The following is a 17,229-nucleotide window of genomic DNA, read 5'->3' on the forward strand; positions in this document are numbered from 1 at the left end:
CGCTCTTGTTACCCAGGCTGGAGTGCAATGGCGCGATCTCGGCTCACTGCAACCTCCGCCTCCTGGGTTCAGGCAATTCTCCTGCCTCAGCCTCCTGTGTAGCTGGGATTACAGGTACGCGCCACCATGCCCAGCTGATTTTTTGTATTTTTAGTAGAGACGGGGTTTCACCATGTTGACCAGGATGGTCTCGATCTCTTGACCTCGTGATCCACCCGCCTCGGCCTCCCAAAGTGCTGGGATTACAGGCTTGAGCCACCGCGCCCGGCAATTTTTGTATTTTTAGTAGAGACGGGGTTTCACCATTTTGGCCAGGCTGGTCTCGAACTCCTGACCTTCTGTGATCCACCCTCCTCGGCTTCCCAAAGTGTTAGAATTACAGGTGTGAGCCACCGTGCCCAGCCAGTGTTGGCTGCTTAATATGATGTTGGACTCTTTTTTGAAGTTCTTGCTTCTGTCTTTTTTTTTGAGATGGAGTTTCACTCTTGTTGCCCAGGCTGGAGTGCAATGTCACGACCTTGGCTCACTGCAACCTCCGCCTCCTGGGTTCAAGTGATTCTCCTGCCTCAGGCTCCCAAGTAGCTGGGATTACAGGCATGAGCCACCATGTCTGGGTAATTTTTGTACTTTTAGTAGAGACAGGGTTTCTCCATGTTGGTCAGGCTGGTCTTGAACTCCTAACCTCAGGTGATCTGCCTACCTCAGCCTCCCAAATTGCTGTGATTACAGGCATGAGCTACCGTGCTCAACATTTTTTTTTTTTTTTTGAGACAGTTTTGTTCTTATAACCCAGGCTGGAGTGCAGTGGCGCAATTTCAGCTCACTACAACCTTTGCCTCTTGGGTTCAAGCGATTCTCTCTCAGCCTCCCGAGTAGCTGGGATCACAGACATGCACCACCAGGTCTGGCTAATTTTTGTATTTTTAGTAGAGACAGGGTTTCACCATGTTGACCAGGCTGGTTTTGAACTCCTGACCTCAGGTGATTCTCCTGACTCGGCCTCCCAAAGTGCTGGGATTACAGGCTGAGCCATCATGCCCGGCCAGGTCTCTGCTTTTTGTGACCACGGGATAACTGCAACCTGATTCAGCCCCATTCCTGTGACCCTAGGCTGGAACTGCTGACTCCACCCCACCCCCCACAACCTCAGGCCGACCCTGCCCATCCCCAGGACCCCAGGCGGACCCCCGTCCAGCCTCTAGCCATCCTGACCCTGGCTGATCCCCCCAGGGAGGAGGCGAAGGCCAAGATGGGCTTGCTGCGGGAGCGCGCGGAGAAGGAAGAGGCCCAGAGCGAGATGGAGGCGCAGGTCCTGCAGCGGCAGATCTCGCACCTGGAGCAGCTTCATGGCTTCCTCAAGCTCAAGCACAATGACCGGCAGCCGGATCCCGATGTCCTGCGGAAGCGTGAAAAGCGGGGTGAGGCTGGGGCTGCTGCCTCCTCATCTCGAGGGCCCGGCTGCTCCAGGGGGCACCACACTTCGTTTGCCCAGGCCCAGGAGGTCCCTGTGCTGGAGGCCACCCAGAAGGCTGACCTGCTGCTCTCTCTTCCCCCAGCTCGGGAGGTGGCCCAGGGCCTCCGGAAGACCTCCCAGGAGACGCTGGTGCTTCGCTATGAGGATGCCCTGAATAAACTGTCCCAGCTGACCGGGGAGAGCAACCCCGACCTGTTGGTGCAGAAGTATCTGGAGAGTGAGTTGGGGCCCTGGGCGGAGGAAGGAGGCCCAGGGGCCCGGGCACCCCCTGAGTCCAGTGCAGGCGGCCTTGGCTCTGGCCCTGGGGACTCTTCCACCTGTGCCGTGGAACAAGGTATCAGGCCTGGGACTCACCACGTGGGTCCACTGGCGTCTTACTGTGGCCCCATCTCTGCCCCCTCCCCATCTGTGTGTACTTGGTGTCCCCCCATCCCTCTCCCACCCCTGGCTCCCATCTGATCCCCTTTTTCTGTGTTTCTGTCCCTGCATCTCTCTGCCCACCTGTTTCTTTGGGATTTGCTGTGTGTCTGTCTCTCCTCTCCTCTGCCCCTCTTCACTCCTGGGCCCGGGGTCACTCTCCACATCCTTCCCTCAACCCGTCCCTCTCTGTTTCTCTCCTCCTGCCTGCATCTCCTCATCTCCCTTGATGTTTGTGGGTCTCTGGCTTTCCCTTTCTGCCTCATGGTGTGTTTTTGTGGCCCCTGTGCCGTATCTTCCCATGCTTCTGTGTCTGTGACTCCTCTCTGTTCATTTCTCTGCCGTGGTCTCTGTGTGGCCTTTCTCAACCTCACTTTCTCTGGCCTTCTGTGTGCCTCTCTGTCTCTGCATCTCTGTCTCCCTCTCTCTGGGCCCCACCTTGCCCAATTCTCCCAGTTGAGGAGCGAAACTTTGCTGAGTTTAACTTCATCAATGAGCAGAACTTGGAGCTGGAGCATGTGCAGGAAGAGATCAAGGAGGTGAGTGAGGCCTGCCCTCCCCATCATCTCCTCTACTTCCTGCCCCTCCCCTCCCTCAGCTCTTCTCCTGCCTCTTCTTCCCAGTTCTGCACCCCCCAACTCCTGAGGCTGCCATCCGGCCCAGTGTTCAGCCCTGTCCCCACAGATGCAGGAGGCTTTGGGGAATGCACGTGCCAGTGAGGATGACCGGAATTTGCTGCAGGAGCAGCAGCAGAAGGAGTTGCAGCAGCGCGTGGACAAGGTGCGCTCAGAGGCCGAGCGCCTTGAGGCCTGCTTCCAGGATGTGCGGGAAAAGCTGGAGAAGCTCAAGGCTGGTGAGCACCCATGGGCTGTCCCTCCCAGGCCTGGCTTTTCCAGTTGGAAGGACGCCATCATCCCTCGGAGGGCCCAGTCCTGGACTGGCAGCTTGGAGGCATTGCATGGACGACCTGGTCCACTTTCTTATCATTTGTCCCGTATCTGTCCATCCATCCATCCGTCCATCCATCCATCCATCCAGGATCTATCCCTTCAACTGACCCATATCCATCCATCCATCCATCCAGGGTCTGTCCCTCCAACTGTACCATGTCCATCAATCCATCAGGATCTATCTCTCCATCTGTTCCATGGCCATCCATCCATCCAGGGTCTATTTGTCGATCTGTCTCATCTATCCCTCCAGCTGCTCCGCATCCATCTGTTCAGCCATCTATCTGCAATGACATTTGACTTTTGCTGGGCACTTATTATGCCGTATTCAACTTGTTTCACAAAACACTAAAAAATAGATGCTATCCCCCAACTGCCCCTATCCATCATCCACTTACCATCCATCCATCTATCCCGTATTCATCCATGGATCATCCATGTACATCTGTCTGTCTATACATGCCTAGTAGTGGGACTGCTGGGTCATAGGGTAGGTATATGTTGATACTTATTAGAAAATGCCAAACAGTTTTCCACACTGGTTGCAAGATTTTATGCCCTTGCCATATGAACATATGGGAGTCCCGGACGCTGCGCACCCTCTCCACTGCTTTCTACTGTAAGCCATTTTATTTTTTTATTTTTTATTTTTTGAGCCATTTTAATATTGGCCATCTAATGTGTGTGCGGTACTATCTCTGTTAATTTAATTGGCATTTCCCTGGCGACTAATAATATTGAGCATCATATTGGCCATTTGGATATCTTTTGTGAAGTTCCTTTTCAAACATGTGCACTTGTTTTTTTAAAAATTGGGTTTATCTTGTTATAACTGACAGGAGTTCTTTGTATATTCTAGATACTAGACTTTTGGTAATATTTTCTCTCTCTTTTTTTTTTTTTTTTTTTTGAGATGGAGTTGTGCCCTGTAGCCCAGGTTGGAGTGCAGTGATGCGATCTTGGTTCACTGTAACCTCTGCCTCCCCAGTTCAAGCAATTCTCTGCCTCATCCTCCCAAGTAGCTGGGGTTACAGGCTTGCACCATCATGCCTTGCTAATTTTTGTATTTTTAGTAAAGATGGGGTTTCACCATTTTGGCCAGGCTGGTCTTGAACTCCTGACCTTGTGATCTACCTGCCTCAGCCTCCCAAAGTGTGGGATTATAGGCATGAGCCACCATGCCCGACCTGTAAATATTTTTTCTTATACTATAGCTTGCCTTTTCAGTTTTTTGGTGATGAACTGAAGTTTCTTAGTTTTGATGCGATCTAAATTCATAAAATTTTCTTTTTGTAGTCAGTGAATTTGTGGCCTGCCTAAGAAATTTTTGCCTGTCCTGGGGTTACAAAGGCATTGTCCTGTGTTTTCTCCTAGAGGTTTCATTGTTTGAGCTCCCACATTGAAGTCAAATTAATTTGTATGGATGGTATGAGGTACGGATTTAGAGTTTCCTTTAAAAAAACTTATTTTTAAATGGATGAGAGGTCTCTATGTTTCCCAGGCTGGCATCGAACACGTAGTCTCGTCTCCTCAAGCACCTGGACAACTGTCCTGAGCCACCGCAGCTCCCCCGCCATTTGCCCTTGTTGCCCAGGCTGGAGTGCAGTGGTGTGATCTTGACTCACTGCAACCTCTGCCTCCTGGATTCAAGCAATTCTCATGCCTCAGCCTCCCAAATAGCTGGGATTACAGGAGCCTGCCACCATGCCTGGCTAATTTTTATATTTTTAGTAGAGACAAGGTTTCAGCATGCTGGCCAGGCTGGTCTCTAACTCCTGACCTCAGGTGATCTGCCCGCCTTGGCCTCCCAAAGTGCTGGGATTACAGGTGTGAGCCACCGAACCTGGCCTTAAAATTAAAAAAAAAATTCTTTTAATTTAGTTATTTTTTTTATTTAAATATATATATATTTATTTTTACAAAGATGGGGTTTCACCATGTTGGTCAGGCTGGTCTTGAACTCCCGACCTCAGGTGATCTGCCCACCTTGGCCTCCAAAGTGCTTGGATTACAGGCGTGAGCCACCACGCCCAGCCGCTTTAGTTATCTTTTTTTTTTTTTTTTTTTTTTGAGACGGGGTTTCGCTTTTGTTACCCAGGCTGGAGTGCAATGGCGCCATCTCGGCTCACCGCAACCTCCGCCTCCTGGGTTCAGGCAATTCTCCTGCCTCAGCCTCCTGAGTAGCTGGGATTACAGGCACGCGCCACCATGCCCAGCTAATGTTTTTTGTATTTTTAGTAGAGACGGGGTTTCACCATGTTGACCAGGATGGCCTCGATCTCTTGACCTCGTGATCCACCCGCCTCGGCCTCCCAAAGTGCTGGGATTACAGGCTTGAGCCACCGCGCCCGGCCTTTAGTTATCTTTTGAGAGGAGTTTCATTCTTTTGCCCAGGCTGGAGTGCAGCGGCACAATCTCGGCGCTCTGCAACCTCCACTTCCCCGGTTAAAGCAATTCTCCTGCTTCGGCCTCCGTAGTAGCTGGGATTACAGACACCTGCCACCATGTCTGGCTGTTTTTTTTTTTCAATCCTTTCTGTGGGTATCAGTTGCATCCACCTGTGTGTTTTCCCATCCTTTTTTTTTCTATTATTATTATTATTTTTTAAAAAATTTGGGTGCCGTGGAGTGACCTTCACTCACTGCAGCCTCCCTCTCCTGGGTTCAAGCAATTCTCCTGCCTCAGCCTCCTGAGTAGCTGGGATTACAGGTGCACACCACCATGCCTAGCTAATTTTTATATTTTTAGTGGAGACAGGGTTTTGCCATGTTGGCCAGGCTGGTTTCAAACTCCTGACTTCAGGTGATCCATTCGCCTCGGCTTCCCAGAGTGCTGGGATTACAGGCGTGAGCCACCGCGCCCGGCCCCATCTTTCTTATTTTTGGGGACGTAGCCATGCAGAGCACTGAGGAGTCAGGCTGTCCTGATTTTTTTTTAAATTTATTTTTATTTTTAATGTTGTTTTGAGACGGAATCTCACTCTGTTTCCCAGGCTGGAGTACAGTGGTGTGATCTTGGGTCACTGCAACATCCGTCTCCCAGGTTCAAGTGATTCTCTTGCCTCAACCTCCACAGTAGCTGGGACTACAGGCGTGTGCTACCATTCCCGGCTATTTTTTTTGTATTTTTAGTAGAGATGGGATTTCATTATGGTGGCCAGGTTGGTCTCAAACTCCTGACCTCAAATGATCTGCCTGCCTTGGCCTCCCAAAGTACTGGGATTACAGGTGTGAGCCACTGGGCCCAGACTGTCCTGGGTTTGAATCTCATCTCCACCAACTGTGAACCTTGGTGTGTGGCTTCCTCCTGCTGAGCCCCTCTGGGAATGGGGATGGCAGTGCCTACTTTGCAGTGTTGTCATGGGAATTAGAAGGGATGATGGATGGAGAGAGGTAGGGTGTGGTGGGGAGTGAGCCGGATAGCCAGCTTGGGGCACAGTCGGAGCCCACATACGGGCAGGTGCTCTTTCCCTCTGTTGTGATGGCTGTGCTAGGTGATGTGGGCACAGTGGGGAGAGGCCCTGGAGGGGACTGACATGGGCACTGGGCACTCATCACTCGGGCTAGGATGGAGGAACACCCAGGCACTGGGGGCGAGAGGAGGCCCTAACTCAGTCTGCGGTACAAGACCATCATTGTGGGGCCCAGTGCAGAATGAGGGACCCCTTGTTAAAACATTGTCGAGACTTTGAAGATAGGAACCCCTCACCACTGCCTGGGTCTCACACTCACGAAGCCGGCTCTGTGGGGGTGACTGGGAAGGCTTCCTGGAGGCAGTGACACTTGAGGCTGACTTTGAAGGACCAGCCAGGGAGAGAGGGATGCACAGTCGTGCCTTCCCCCTGCCTGGTTGGCTGAGCTCTGGTGAGTCCCTTTTGGTCTCTGAGCCTTGACTGCAGTCTCTGTAGAATGAGGCAGTGGGGACCTGTGTAGGGAGAGGGCTGGTACCCAGCCCAGCCAGCGCCGCCAGATCCCTGACAGTGGGCCTTCCGTGACACAGGTATCCAGCTCCTCTTCACCAAGGCCTGTTGTGATGGCAGCGTGATCGACGACCTCCTTGGGGTCAAGACCAGCATGCGAGACCGGGACCTAGGCCTCTTCCTGAGCCTCATCGAGAAGCGGCTGGTGGAGCTCCTCACAGTGCAGGCCTTCCTGGGTGCCCAGGTTGGGGGCACAGGGAGCCAGGGTGGGGGCTGCAGGGAGCGGGGCAGGAGGCAGGCCTCGGGGTGGGCCCCAGTTGACCGTAGGCTCCACACTCTCCAGAACTTCACCTCCTTGGCCAACGCTGCCCTCCTGGTGCTAGGCCAGAACCTAGAGGACCTTCCGAAGAAGATGGCTCCACTTCGGCCCCCTGACAATCTGTGAGGCACAGGGCAGGAGGGACGCAGAGGGGAAGGGGCTTCCATCGGAGCAGAGGGAGCACACAGGGTAGAGAGTTTTGGGGGGCTTTTGGGAACCGGTTGGTGGATGGGGCCCTGGGGGGTTAGAAGATGAAGTGTGGCCGGGCACGGTGGCTCACGCCTGTAATCCCAGCACTTTGGGAGGCGGAGGCGGGGTGGATCACGAGGTCAGGAGTTTGAGACCAGCCTGGCCAACATGGCGAAACCTCATCTCCCTACTAAAAATACAAAAATTAGCCAGGGGTGGTGGTGTGGGCCTGTAATCCCAGCTACTCAGGAGGCAGAGGCAGGAGAATCGCTTGAAGCTGGGGTGGTTGCAGTGAAGCAAGATCACGCCACTGCACTCCAGCCTGGGCAACAGAGTGAGACTCCATCTCAAAAAAAAAAAAAAAAAAAAAATGAAGTGTGTGCTTCAAAGGAGCCAGAGGAGTAGGGCTTGGCGCCTGTGTGGGAAGATGGGGCCCTGGGTACCCCAGAAGGGGAGGGCACTCGGGGCTGGTGGGAGAATGGCTGAGGCTCCCTGAGTTTATCAGGAATGGCCACTGGCCTTTTTGAGGACTGAGAGTCTAGTCCTTTCCGGTTTTCCTTCCCCTCCCCAGAGAAGACCCCCCGGGTTTTGAGGCCAGAGATGACTACCCCATGAGCAGGGAGGAGCTGCTGAGCCAGGTGGAGAAACTGGTGAGAGTGGGGCCCACGGGGGTGGGGCCAGGCCTCAGTGTGCATCGGGGGGCCCAGCTCACCTTCCCTGCAGGTGGAGCTCCAGGAGCAGGCAGAGGCACAGCGCCAGAAGGACCTGGCTGACGCCGCTGCGAAGCTGGATGGCACCCTGGGCGTGGACCTGGCCAGCACCCAGAGGAACGGCTCCAGCACCGCCCTGGTGCCCTCCTTGCAGCCCCGTGCCATCCCTGGGTCCATCTTGAGCCACGGGACTAGCAAAGACCACAGCTCTCATGGCCGCGTCACTTTTGGCCCCCTCAGCCCCACTGCGGGGCATTTGCCCAGCCACGCTACCCACGGTGACCCCAGCACTGGCCATATGACCTTGGGCTCCACCAGTGCCTCGAGTGGGGGCCACATGGCCTTCAGACCTGTCAGTGCCAGCAGCTACCTGGGCTCCACGGGATACGTGGGGTCCAGCAGAGGCAGAGAAAGTGCGGAGGGGGGTGTGGAGAGCGGAGGCACTGTGTCCGATTCCAGTGGAGGCCTCGGGTCCAGCAGAGGCCGTGCCTCCAGCCCCGGCCCCGCCTCCAGCACCGGCCCCGGCTCCTCCACCAGCAAAGACTCCCGGGGCTAACACGAGGGGCACACAGTCCCCACCCTGCCCTGGCTGTCTGTGGGGTCTCTTGTGTCTCTCCATCTTCTCCCAGTCCCAGGCCTCTGTCTTTTTGCCCCCCACCTGTTTCCATCCGCCCTTCCTCACCACCTCGTCTGTCTCCCCGTCCTTCTCTCTGCTCCTGACCCTGCTTTTCCTTTTGCCTCCCGACCTCCTGTTCTCTTGGCTTCCTGGTCAGTCTCTCGTCTTGTCACCATATCTGTCCCTTCCCTGTCCGCTGAGCCCTGACTCCCTGTGGGTCCCCCACCTCCCACTTCTGGCTCGCTCCCCTGTGGGAGCTCTCCCAGGCTCTCCATGCATCCTGTGTCCCTGTCTCTGTAGCTCCTCACTCCCCAGGAGCCCTCCAGTGCTGACAGGCGGGGAAAGAGTCAGCGCCAAGACGCCAGGTTCAGCATGGCAAAATGGGAGTGTGCGAAATAAAGCATCTGTGTGGAGAGCAGTCTTCAGGCATGGCTGCTTCCTCCACCTCAGGCCTGGGGTACATCTGTGACCCTGTCCCGATTCCCTGCCATTATTCATTCACTCAGCATTCATTCTGTTTTTTTTTTTTTTTTTTTTTTTTTTTTCGAGACAGTTTCCCTCTTGCCACCCAGGCTGGAATGCAGTGTCATGATCTTGGCTCATTGTAGCCCCCGCCTCCTGGGTTAAAGTGATTCTCCTCCCTCAGCGTCCTGAGTAGCTGGGATTATAGGCACCCACCACCACTCCCGGCTAATTTTTGTATTTTTAGTAGATATGGGGTTTTGCCATGTTAGCCAGGCTGGTCTTGAACTCCTGACCTCAGGCGATCTGCCTGTCTCAGCCTCCCAAAATGTTGGAATTACAGGTGTGAGCCCCCACACCCAGCCTATTCATCTATTTTTCTGAGACCTGCACATGCCAGGCTCTTCTGGAGCTGTTGGTCACAGCAGGCTGGGCTGTGTGGGAGTCACAGCTGCAGGTTCTCCGTGGTCCTCATGCTGCAGAGGTTTCTCTCCTTTGTGGGCCAGCCAAGCGCTCTGCTCCGTATCACCCATGTGCCCTGGGCCCATGGCACAGCCATCATCTGGAGTGCTGCCAGTCCTTGAGCACTGGGAAGAAGAGAAGATGGCACAGCAGTGACTCCTGAAGCTTGGACCTGATAGGACACCTGTTATTAGTTATCATTAGTCAGAGCAGGTCACCTGGTCACGCCCAGCTTCAAAGGGGTGCTGGGAAGCGCAGTCTTTGTGTGGGTCTGGAAGGAGAGAAAGGATTATTTATGGACAGCCTTAACACCGACCACAGGGTCACAGAGGAAAAGCTGACCCTGACCCTTTCCTGCAGTGGGGCTGGGTGTAGGAGTGAGAGGGCTGAGAACACCATGGATAACTCTTTCCTGTAGCTGAGTCATGCCAGATGCCCTGTCAAGATTTAATCCATAGGTATTCAAGCTATATAAAAACTTTTTTAAAAATTCAGGCTGGGCGGCTGGGCATGGTGGCTCACACCTGTAATCCCAGCACTCTGGGAGGCTGAGGTGGGCGGATCACCTGAGGTCAGGAGTTTGAGACCAACCTGACTAACATGGAGAAACCCCGTCTCTAGTAAAAATTCAAAATTAGCCGGGCGTGGTGGTGCATGCCTGTGATCCCAGCTGCCCGGGAGGCTGAGGCAGGAGAATTGCTTGAACGCGGGAGGCGGAGGTTGCAGTGAGCCGAGACTGTGCCACTGCACTCCAGCCTGGGTGACAGAGTGAGACTCTGTCTCAAAAAAACAACAAAAAGCAACAAACAAGAAAACAAAGAATTGGATGTCATGTAGCCTTGTTGGGACTATGGAAAAGGAAGAAAGCCACAGGCTCATTCAGTCTTGGGAAGGTCTGGATGATCCTGCATGAACCAAAATGACTTGAACTTTATGTGTAGACACACCCCTGCCATCCGTCCCCAGCTGACTGTGTGCTGTATCATAGCCCTTCTCCAAAGCAGGGGTGGGACGCTCTGGTTTCACTACAGATTTTCCACTTAAGCATTTTTGGAATCAGCTTAGTGATTCCCCTTTGTACATAACCTTTATTTTTTGCTTTTCTATTTTTATTTTATTTATTTTTAAGACAGGGTTTCACCAGGTTGGTCAGGCTGGTCTTGAACTCCTGACCTAAGGTGATCCGGCCACCGTGGCCTCCGAAGTGGTTGGATTACAGGCGTGAGCTACCATGCCCGGCCTATTTTTATTTTTGAGACAAGTTCTTGCTTTGTCACCCAGGCTGGTGTTCAGTGGGACGATCATAGTTCACTGCAGCCTCCACCTCCCAGGCTCAAGCGATCCTCCTGCCTCAGCCTCCAGAGTAGCTGGGATTGCAGGCAGGCATCATCACACTGGCTAATTTTTGTATTTTTTTAGGGACGGGGTTTCACCATGTTGCCCAGGCTGGTCTTGAACTCCTCTGCTCAAGCGATCCACCTGCCTCCCCCTCCGAAAGTGCTGGGATTACTGGCATGAGCCACAGTGCCTGGCCTCTTTTTCTTTTTTCTTTTTTTTTGAAATGGAGTCTTGCTCTGTCACCCAGGCTGTAGTGCAGTCACCCAGACACAGTCTCAGCTCACTGCAACCTCTCCCCCAGGTTCAAGCGATTCTCCTGCCTCAGCCTCCTGAGTAGCTGGGATTACAGGCACCTGCCACTATGCTCGACTAGTTTTTTTTTTTTTTTTTTTTTTTTTTTTTTTTTGTATTTGAGACAGGTTTCACCATGTTGGCCAGGCTAGTTTCTTTTTTTTTTTTTGAGACGGAGTTTTGCTCTTGTTACCCAGGCTGGAGTGCAATGGTGCGGTCTCGGCTCACCGCAACCTCCGCCTCCCGGGTTCAGGCAATTCTCCTGCCCCAGCCTCCTGAGTCGCTGGGATTACAGGTACGCGCCACCATGCCCAGCTAATTTTTTTGTATTTTTAGTAGAGACGGGGTTTCACCATGTTGACCAGGATGGTCTCGATCTCTTGACCTCGTGATCCACCCGCCTCGGCCTCCCACAGTGCTGGGATTACAGGCTTGAGCCACCGCGCCCGGCCAGGCTAGTTTCAAACTCCTAACCTCAAGTGATCCTCCCGCCTCGGCCTCCCAAAGTGCTAGGATTACAGGTATGAGTCACCGTGCCCAGCCTCTTTTGCTTTTTAAGAAATAATTTTGTTTAATATTTAAAGCACTTGTATTAGTTAATGATTTGTGTTCAGCAATTTTTATTTTATTTTTTTGAGACAGAGTCTGACTCAAAGCCCAGGCTGGAGTGTAGTGGCACAATCTTGGCTCAAGGCAAACTATGCCTCCTGGGTTCAAGAGATTCTCATGTCTCAGCCTCCTGAGCAGCTGGGACTACTGGGCCTACAGGTGTGCCCGACCACACCTGGCTAATTTTTGTATTTTTCATAGAGTCAGGGTTTCACCATGTTGGCTGGGCTGGTCTCGAACTCCTGGCTTCAAGTGATCCTCCTGCCTTGGCCTCCCGAAGTGAAAAAGACATTTTTAAAGTCTGAGCTCTGGAATGCCTTTAATTTACATGGTATAGTGTAAGAGAACAGCATGTGAGTGCAGCTCGAGCTTACCTGCAGAAGCAGAGGAAGGACTGGATTAAATTTTACTCAAGAGCAGAAAAATTAGGGGTATTTAGTCATTTTCCTCCTCCAGGAGTTAGGCAGAAATGGGCATTGCGACATCCAGGCTGTGTGGCCTTGGGCAAGTGTCTTCAGCCCTCTGAGCCCAGTTACTCCTGAAATCAGAGCTGGCAGCGATTCCCGGAGGCAGCTTTGTGTGGTGGGGAAGGCTCACCCTCACTGGGAGGCAGTATGAGTATGAACCGGCTCTTCATCGTAATCTCTGTCAAGTGAAAACACATGGGTATAATCTAGAACAGCAGAAAACCCTATCCCAGACACAGAGTGAGGAAACCATTTTAAGGTGACCTGACCAGCATTTAAAAATAGGAATAGGCTGGGCACGGTGGCTTACACCTGTAATCCCAGCACGTTAGGAGGCCGAGGTGGGCAGATCACCTGAGGTCAGGAGTTTGAGATCAGCCTGGCCAACATGGTGAAACCCCATCGCTACTAAAAATACAAAAATTAGTTGGGCATGGTGGCGGTAGCCTGTAATCCCAGCTACTCGGGAGGCTGAGACAGGAGAATCGCTTGAGCCTGGGGGACAGAGGTTGCAGTGAGCCGAGATTGTGCCTGGGTGACAGAGCAACGCTCCGTCTCACCAAAAAAAAAAAAAAAAAAAAAAAAGGAATAGAGTAGAATATAAAGCATCATGTAATACAGGGTGTTATTTTTAAAACTAAATTTTGTTTTTAAGTGTACATGTTTATGGGTGTGGTGTGATGCTTCAATACGTATATAAATTGTGTAATGATCAAATCAAGATTATTAGCAAATCCATCATCCTAGACATTTGTCGTTTCTTTGTGGTGAGAACATGCAAAATCCTCTCTTCTAGTTATTTTGAACTCCATTATTGTTAACTACTGAGGTTGGTATTCTTTTGTGGAAGTATGCTGGTGCAGCCAGGTGCGGTGACTCATGCCTGTAATCCCAGCACTTTGGGAGGCCAAGGCAGGGCGGATCACCTGAGGCCAGGAGTTTGAGACCAGCCTGGCTAACATGGTGAAACCCCATCTCTGCTAAAAATACAAAAATTAGCTGGGCGTGGTGTCGTGTGCCTGTAATCTCAGCTACTCATGAGGCTGAGGCAGGAGAATCGCTTGAACCCTGGAAGCAGAAGTTGCAGTGAGCTGAGATCATGGCACTGCAGTCCAGCCTGGGTGACAGAACAAGACCTTGTCTCGAAAAAAAAAGTATGCAGATGCAAAACGATATATTACTGTGCGTCAGAATTTTGGAAGCCAGCGGTAGACAGTCCTTAGTTTCCCACAATGATTTTTAGACAACTGCCCAGTCACCAATTCCAACGCCCTCACCCCACCGCCCAAATGAACATTTCTGGTCTCTGGGTGGTGCTGCCTTAGCAGGATTCCGCCAGGTGGCCCCGCCGGGAGTGTTTTTTGCCCCACCCCAGACTCAGATCGTCCAAGCCAGTGATTTCCTTCTGGTCAGGTGTCTTCCCGAGGATCCGCTTTACTGGGACTAGAAGCTCTGACCTTGAATGCATTTCCAGAAGCACAGCCCTACAGAGGGCTTCAGGTAGCCAGGAAGGGAAGTACCTCTCCTGAGACAGTCCTGGCTTCAGTCATGGTGCTCACTGTATGCCTCCCACACCAGAGGATGTCCTGGTCCCTGGTCCCAGGGGTGAGGACAAAAATTAACAGGGCTTGTTGGCTCATGCCTGTAATCCCATCTTCTCCAGATGCTCAGGCAGGAGATTTGCTTAAACCCTGGAGGCCAAGGTTGCAGTGAACTGAGATCGCACCACTGCACTAGAGCCTGGGTGACAGAGCAAGACTCTGTCTCGGGGCACAGCTGCTATGCCCCACCAGTATTTCATTCCTTTCAAAGTCTGAACAGTATTCCATGGTATGTAGTATTAAAAAGTAAAATGTATGGCCGGGTGCGATGGCTCACCCCTGTAATCCCAGCACTTTGGGAGGCCAAGGCAGATGGATCACCAGAGGTTGGGAGTTCGACTACCCTGGCCAACATGGTGAAACCCTGTCTCTGCTAAAAATATAAAAATTAGCCGGGCATGGTGGCACATGCCTGTAATCTCAGCTACTCGGGAGGCGGAGGCAGAATTGCTTGAACCTGCAGTGAGGCGAGATCATACCACTGCATTCCAGCCTGGGGGACAGAGTAAGACTGTCTCAAAAAAGAAAAAAAAGTAAAATGTGGCATAAGAAAGTTTCTGACTTTTTCTCCAAATAAACTACCATGTAAGCCCTCCTTTCAGGCTCTCCTTTTCAGGGGTCCCCAAGTTACAACATAAGAAGTCCCAGGAGCTGGGAAGAACCCTCTTGAGCCTTGGTTCAGGTCTGGGCTGAGGGCACTAAAGGATAGTCCTCTTCTGCCCTCTAGTGGTTGTAGTTGTTCAACTCCCTTCTGTTTTCTCTGGGTCTTCATCTCCTCCAGCCGTGCTTCCTGTTCTTGTTTTCTCATCCTGTCCCTTCAAAAACCTCCTTTTTTTTTTTTTTTGGCATCCTCAATATCCCGTTTCACCTGTGCCCTCTCTGCTAGGTGGATGTTTTTAAAGAAAATTGGGAACACTGGGAGGCCGAGGCGGGCATGTCACCTGAGGTCGGGAGCTTGAGACCAACCTGACCAAGATGGAGAAACCTCGTCCTCACTAAACATACAAAATTAGCCAGGCATGGTGGCGCATGCCGGTAATCCCAGCTACTTGGGAGGCTCAGGCAGGAGAATCGCTTGAACCTGGGAGGCAGAGGTTGCAGTGAGCCGAGATGCAATCCAGCCTGGGCAACAAGAGCTAAACGATTGTCTCAAAAAAAAAAAGAAGAAAAAGAAAGAAAGAGTGAGAGAAAGAACGAAAGAAAGAAAAAGAAAGAAAGAAGAAAGAAAGAAAAAAAGAAAGAAAAAGAAAGAAGAGAAATTTGGGAACATTATATATTACTTCACCTGTAAAAATATCACTATGATGGCCAGGCGCGGTGGCTCATGCTTTGAGAGGCCAATGTGGGTGGGTCGCCTGAGCTTAAGAGTTCAAGACCAGCCTGGGCAAAATGGCAAACACTGTCTCTACAAAAAATACAAAAATTAGCTAGTGTGTGGTGCATGCCTGTAGTCCCAGCTACTTGGGAGGCTGAGGTGGAAGGATCACTTGAGCTCAGGAGGTGGAGGTTGTAATGAGCTGATATTGTGCCACTGCCCTCCAGCCTGGTTGACAGAGTGAGACCCTGTATTAAAAAAAAAAAAAATCACTATGTACGTTTAAAAGATGAAGAGTTAAAAAATGCTTTACTCCCTTACAAGTAAAAGTAATCATAATTCACGAAATCATAAAATATTTTGTTAACATTGTCATTTTCCTGGTTATTTTTACTTTATAGCTTTGCATAGAGATACAAATCAACCATTGTAATAGTTTTTCTGTGTTAATTCTTTGTTCATCTAATTTTTAATTCTTTGTTGCTGCTTACCTAATTTCCCCCCGCCCCCGCAATTTGAACCTTATTGTTACTGTTGTAGAAACTAGGTCATTTTTTCTGTTAAATTTTCTTTGGTTTCAGTTTTGCCAGTTACATCCTTGTATTGTCATTTAACATGTTTTTCTTTCTTCTTCTTTTTTTTTTTTTTTTTCAAGATGGAGTCTCCCACTGTCACCCAGGCTGGAGTGCAATGGTGTGATCTCAGCTCACTGCAACCTCCACCTCCCAAGTTCAAGTGATTCTCCTGCCTCAGCCTCCCAAGTAGCTGGGATTACAGGCACCTGCCACCATGTCCAGCTAATTTTTTTTTTTTTTTTTTTTTGTATTTTTAGTGGAGATGGGGTTTCGCCATGTTGGTCAGGATGGTCTTGAACTCCTGACCTCAGGTGATCTGCCTGACTTGGCCTCTAAAGTGCTAGGATTACAGGCTTGAACTACAGTGTCTGGCCATTATTTAACATGTTTTCTAGCCTTTGAATTTCTTTTAAACTGGTGTTTAGATATGGAGGCTTGATCAGATTCAAGTTCACTTGTTCTTTTTTTTTTTGAGACAGGTCTCATGCAAGAAAGAATTCAGGGCCAGTCCATAAAGTGAAAGCAAGTTTGTTAGGAAAGTGAAGGAATAAAAGAATGGTTGCTCCATAGAGAGAGTAGCCCCGAGGGCTGCCGGTTGCCCATTGTTTGTTTGTTTGTTTTTTTTTTTTTTTTGAGACAGAGTCTCACTCTTCTCGCCCAGGCAGGAGAGACAATGGCTCCATCTCAGCTCACTGCAACCTCCGCCCTCCAGGTTCAAGGGATTCTCCTGCATCTGTCTCCCGAGTAGTTGGTATTACAGACGTGTGCCACCATGCCTGGCTAATTTTTGTATTTTTAGTAGAGATGGGTTTCTCCATGTTGGTCAGGCTGGTCTTGAACTCCTGACCTCGGGTGATCTGTCTGCTTCGGCCTCCCAAAGTGCTGGGATTACAGGTGTGAGCCACTGCACCTGGCCTTGCTTGCCAAAAAAATTATAACCATTATAAAATTTAATTATAAATTAAATTTATAAACCAATAAAAATTATAACCATTATAACAAAAAAAAAACCCATTTTTATGGTTATTTCTTGATGATATGGTAAACAAGGGGTGGATTACTCATGTCTCCTCTTTGTAGACCACACAGGGTAACTTCCTGACATTGCCATGGTATCCATGAACTGTCGTGGCACTGGTGGGAGTGTTGCAGTGAGGATGACCAGAGGTCACTCTTGTCGCCATCTTGGTTTTGGTGGGTTTTGGCCAGCTCCTTTACTGCAACCTGTTTTATCAGCAAGGTCTTTATGACATCTACTTTGTGCTGACCTCCTACCTCATCCTGTGACTTGAAATGGCTTCACCGTCTGGGAATGCAGCCCAGTAGGTCTCAGCCTCCTTTTGTCTAGCTCCTACTCAAGATGGGGTAGTTGGGATTACAGGTGCGTGCCACCACGCCTGGCTAATTCTGTTTTCTCGTCGTGATGGGGTTTCACCATGTTGGCCAGGCTGGTCTTGAACTCCTGAAGTGAAGTGATCCACCTCAGGATGGAGTTGCTCTGGCTCAAATGCCTCT

At 50.9% G+C, this 17,229-nt stretch overlaps 1 protein-coding gene across 2 annotated transcripts in view; it reads left to right on the top strand.

Moving 5' to 3' along the window:
- The window catches only part of CCDC114 (coiled-coil domain containing 114), a 22,723-nt gene extending 13,596 nt beyond the window's left edge, over nt 1-9,127 (top strand). For both annotated transcript variants that reach the window (XM_032271006.1, XM_032271007.1), the window contains 8 exons: nt 1,231-1,418; nt 1,557-1,691; nt 2,348-2,430; nt 2,576-2,744; nt 6,841-7,004; nt 7,104-7,201; nt 7,840-7,918; nt 7,992-9,127. In XM_032271006.1, coding sequence (XP_032126897.1) covers nt 1,231-1,418; nt 1,557-1,691; nt 2,348-2,430; nt 2,576-2,744; nt 6,841-7,004; nt 7,104-7,201; nt 7,840-7,918; nt 7,992-8,534 — 1,459 coding nt within the window. In that variant the 3' untranslated portion in view covers nt 8,535-9,127. The remainder of the gene's footprint in view (nt 1-1,230; nt 1,419-1,556; nt 1,692-2,347; nt 2,431-2,575; nt 2,745-6,840; nt 7,005-7,103; nt 7,202-7,839; nt 7,919-7,991) is intronic.
- The last annotated feature ends 8,102 nt before the right edge of the window (nt 9,128-17,229 follow it).

Source organism: Sapajus apella, unplaced genomic scaffold (assembly GCF_009761245.1).
Source record: "Sapajus apella isolate SASKATOON/1434 unplaced genomic scaffold, GSC_monkey_1.0 scaffold220, whole genome shotgun sequence".
Taxonomy (NCBI): Eukaryota; Metazoa; Chordata; class Mammalia; order Primates; family Cebidae; genus Sapajus; species Sapajus apella.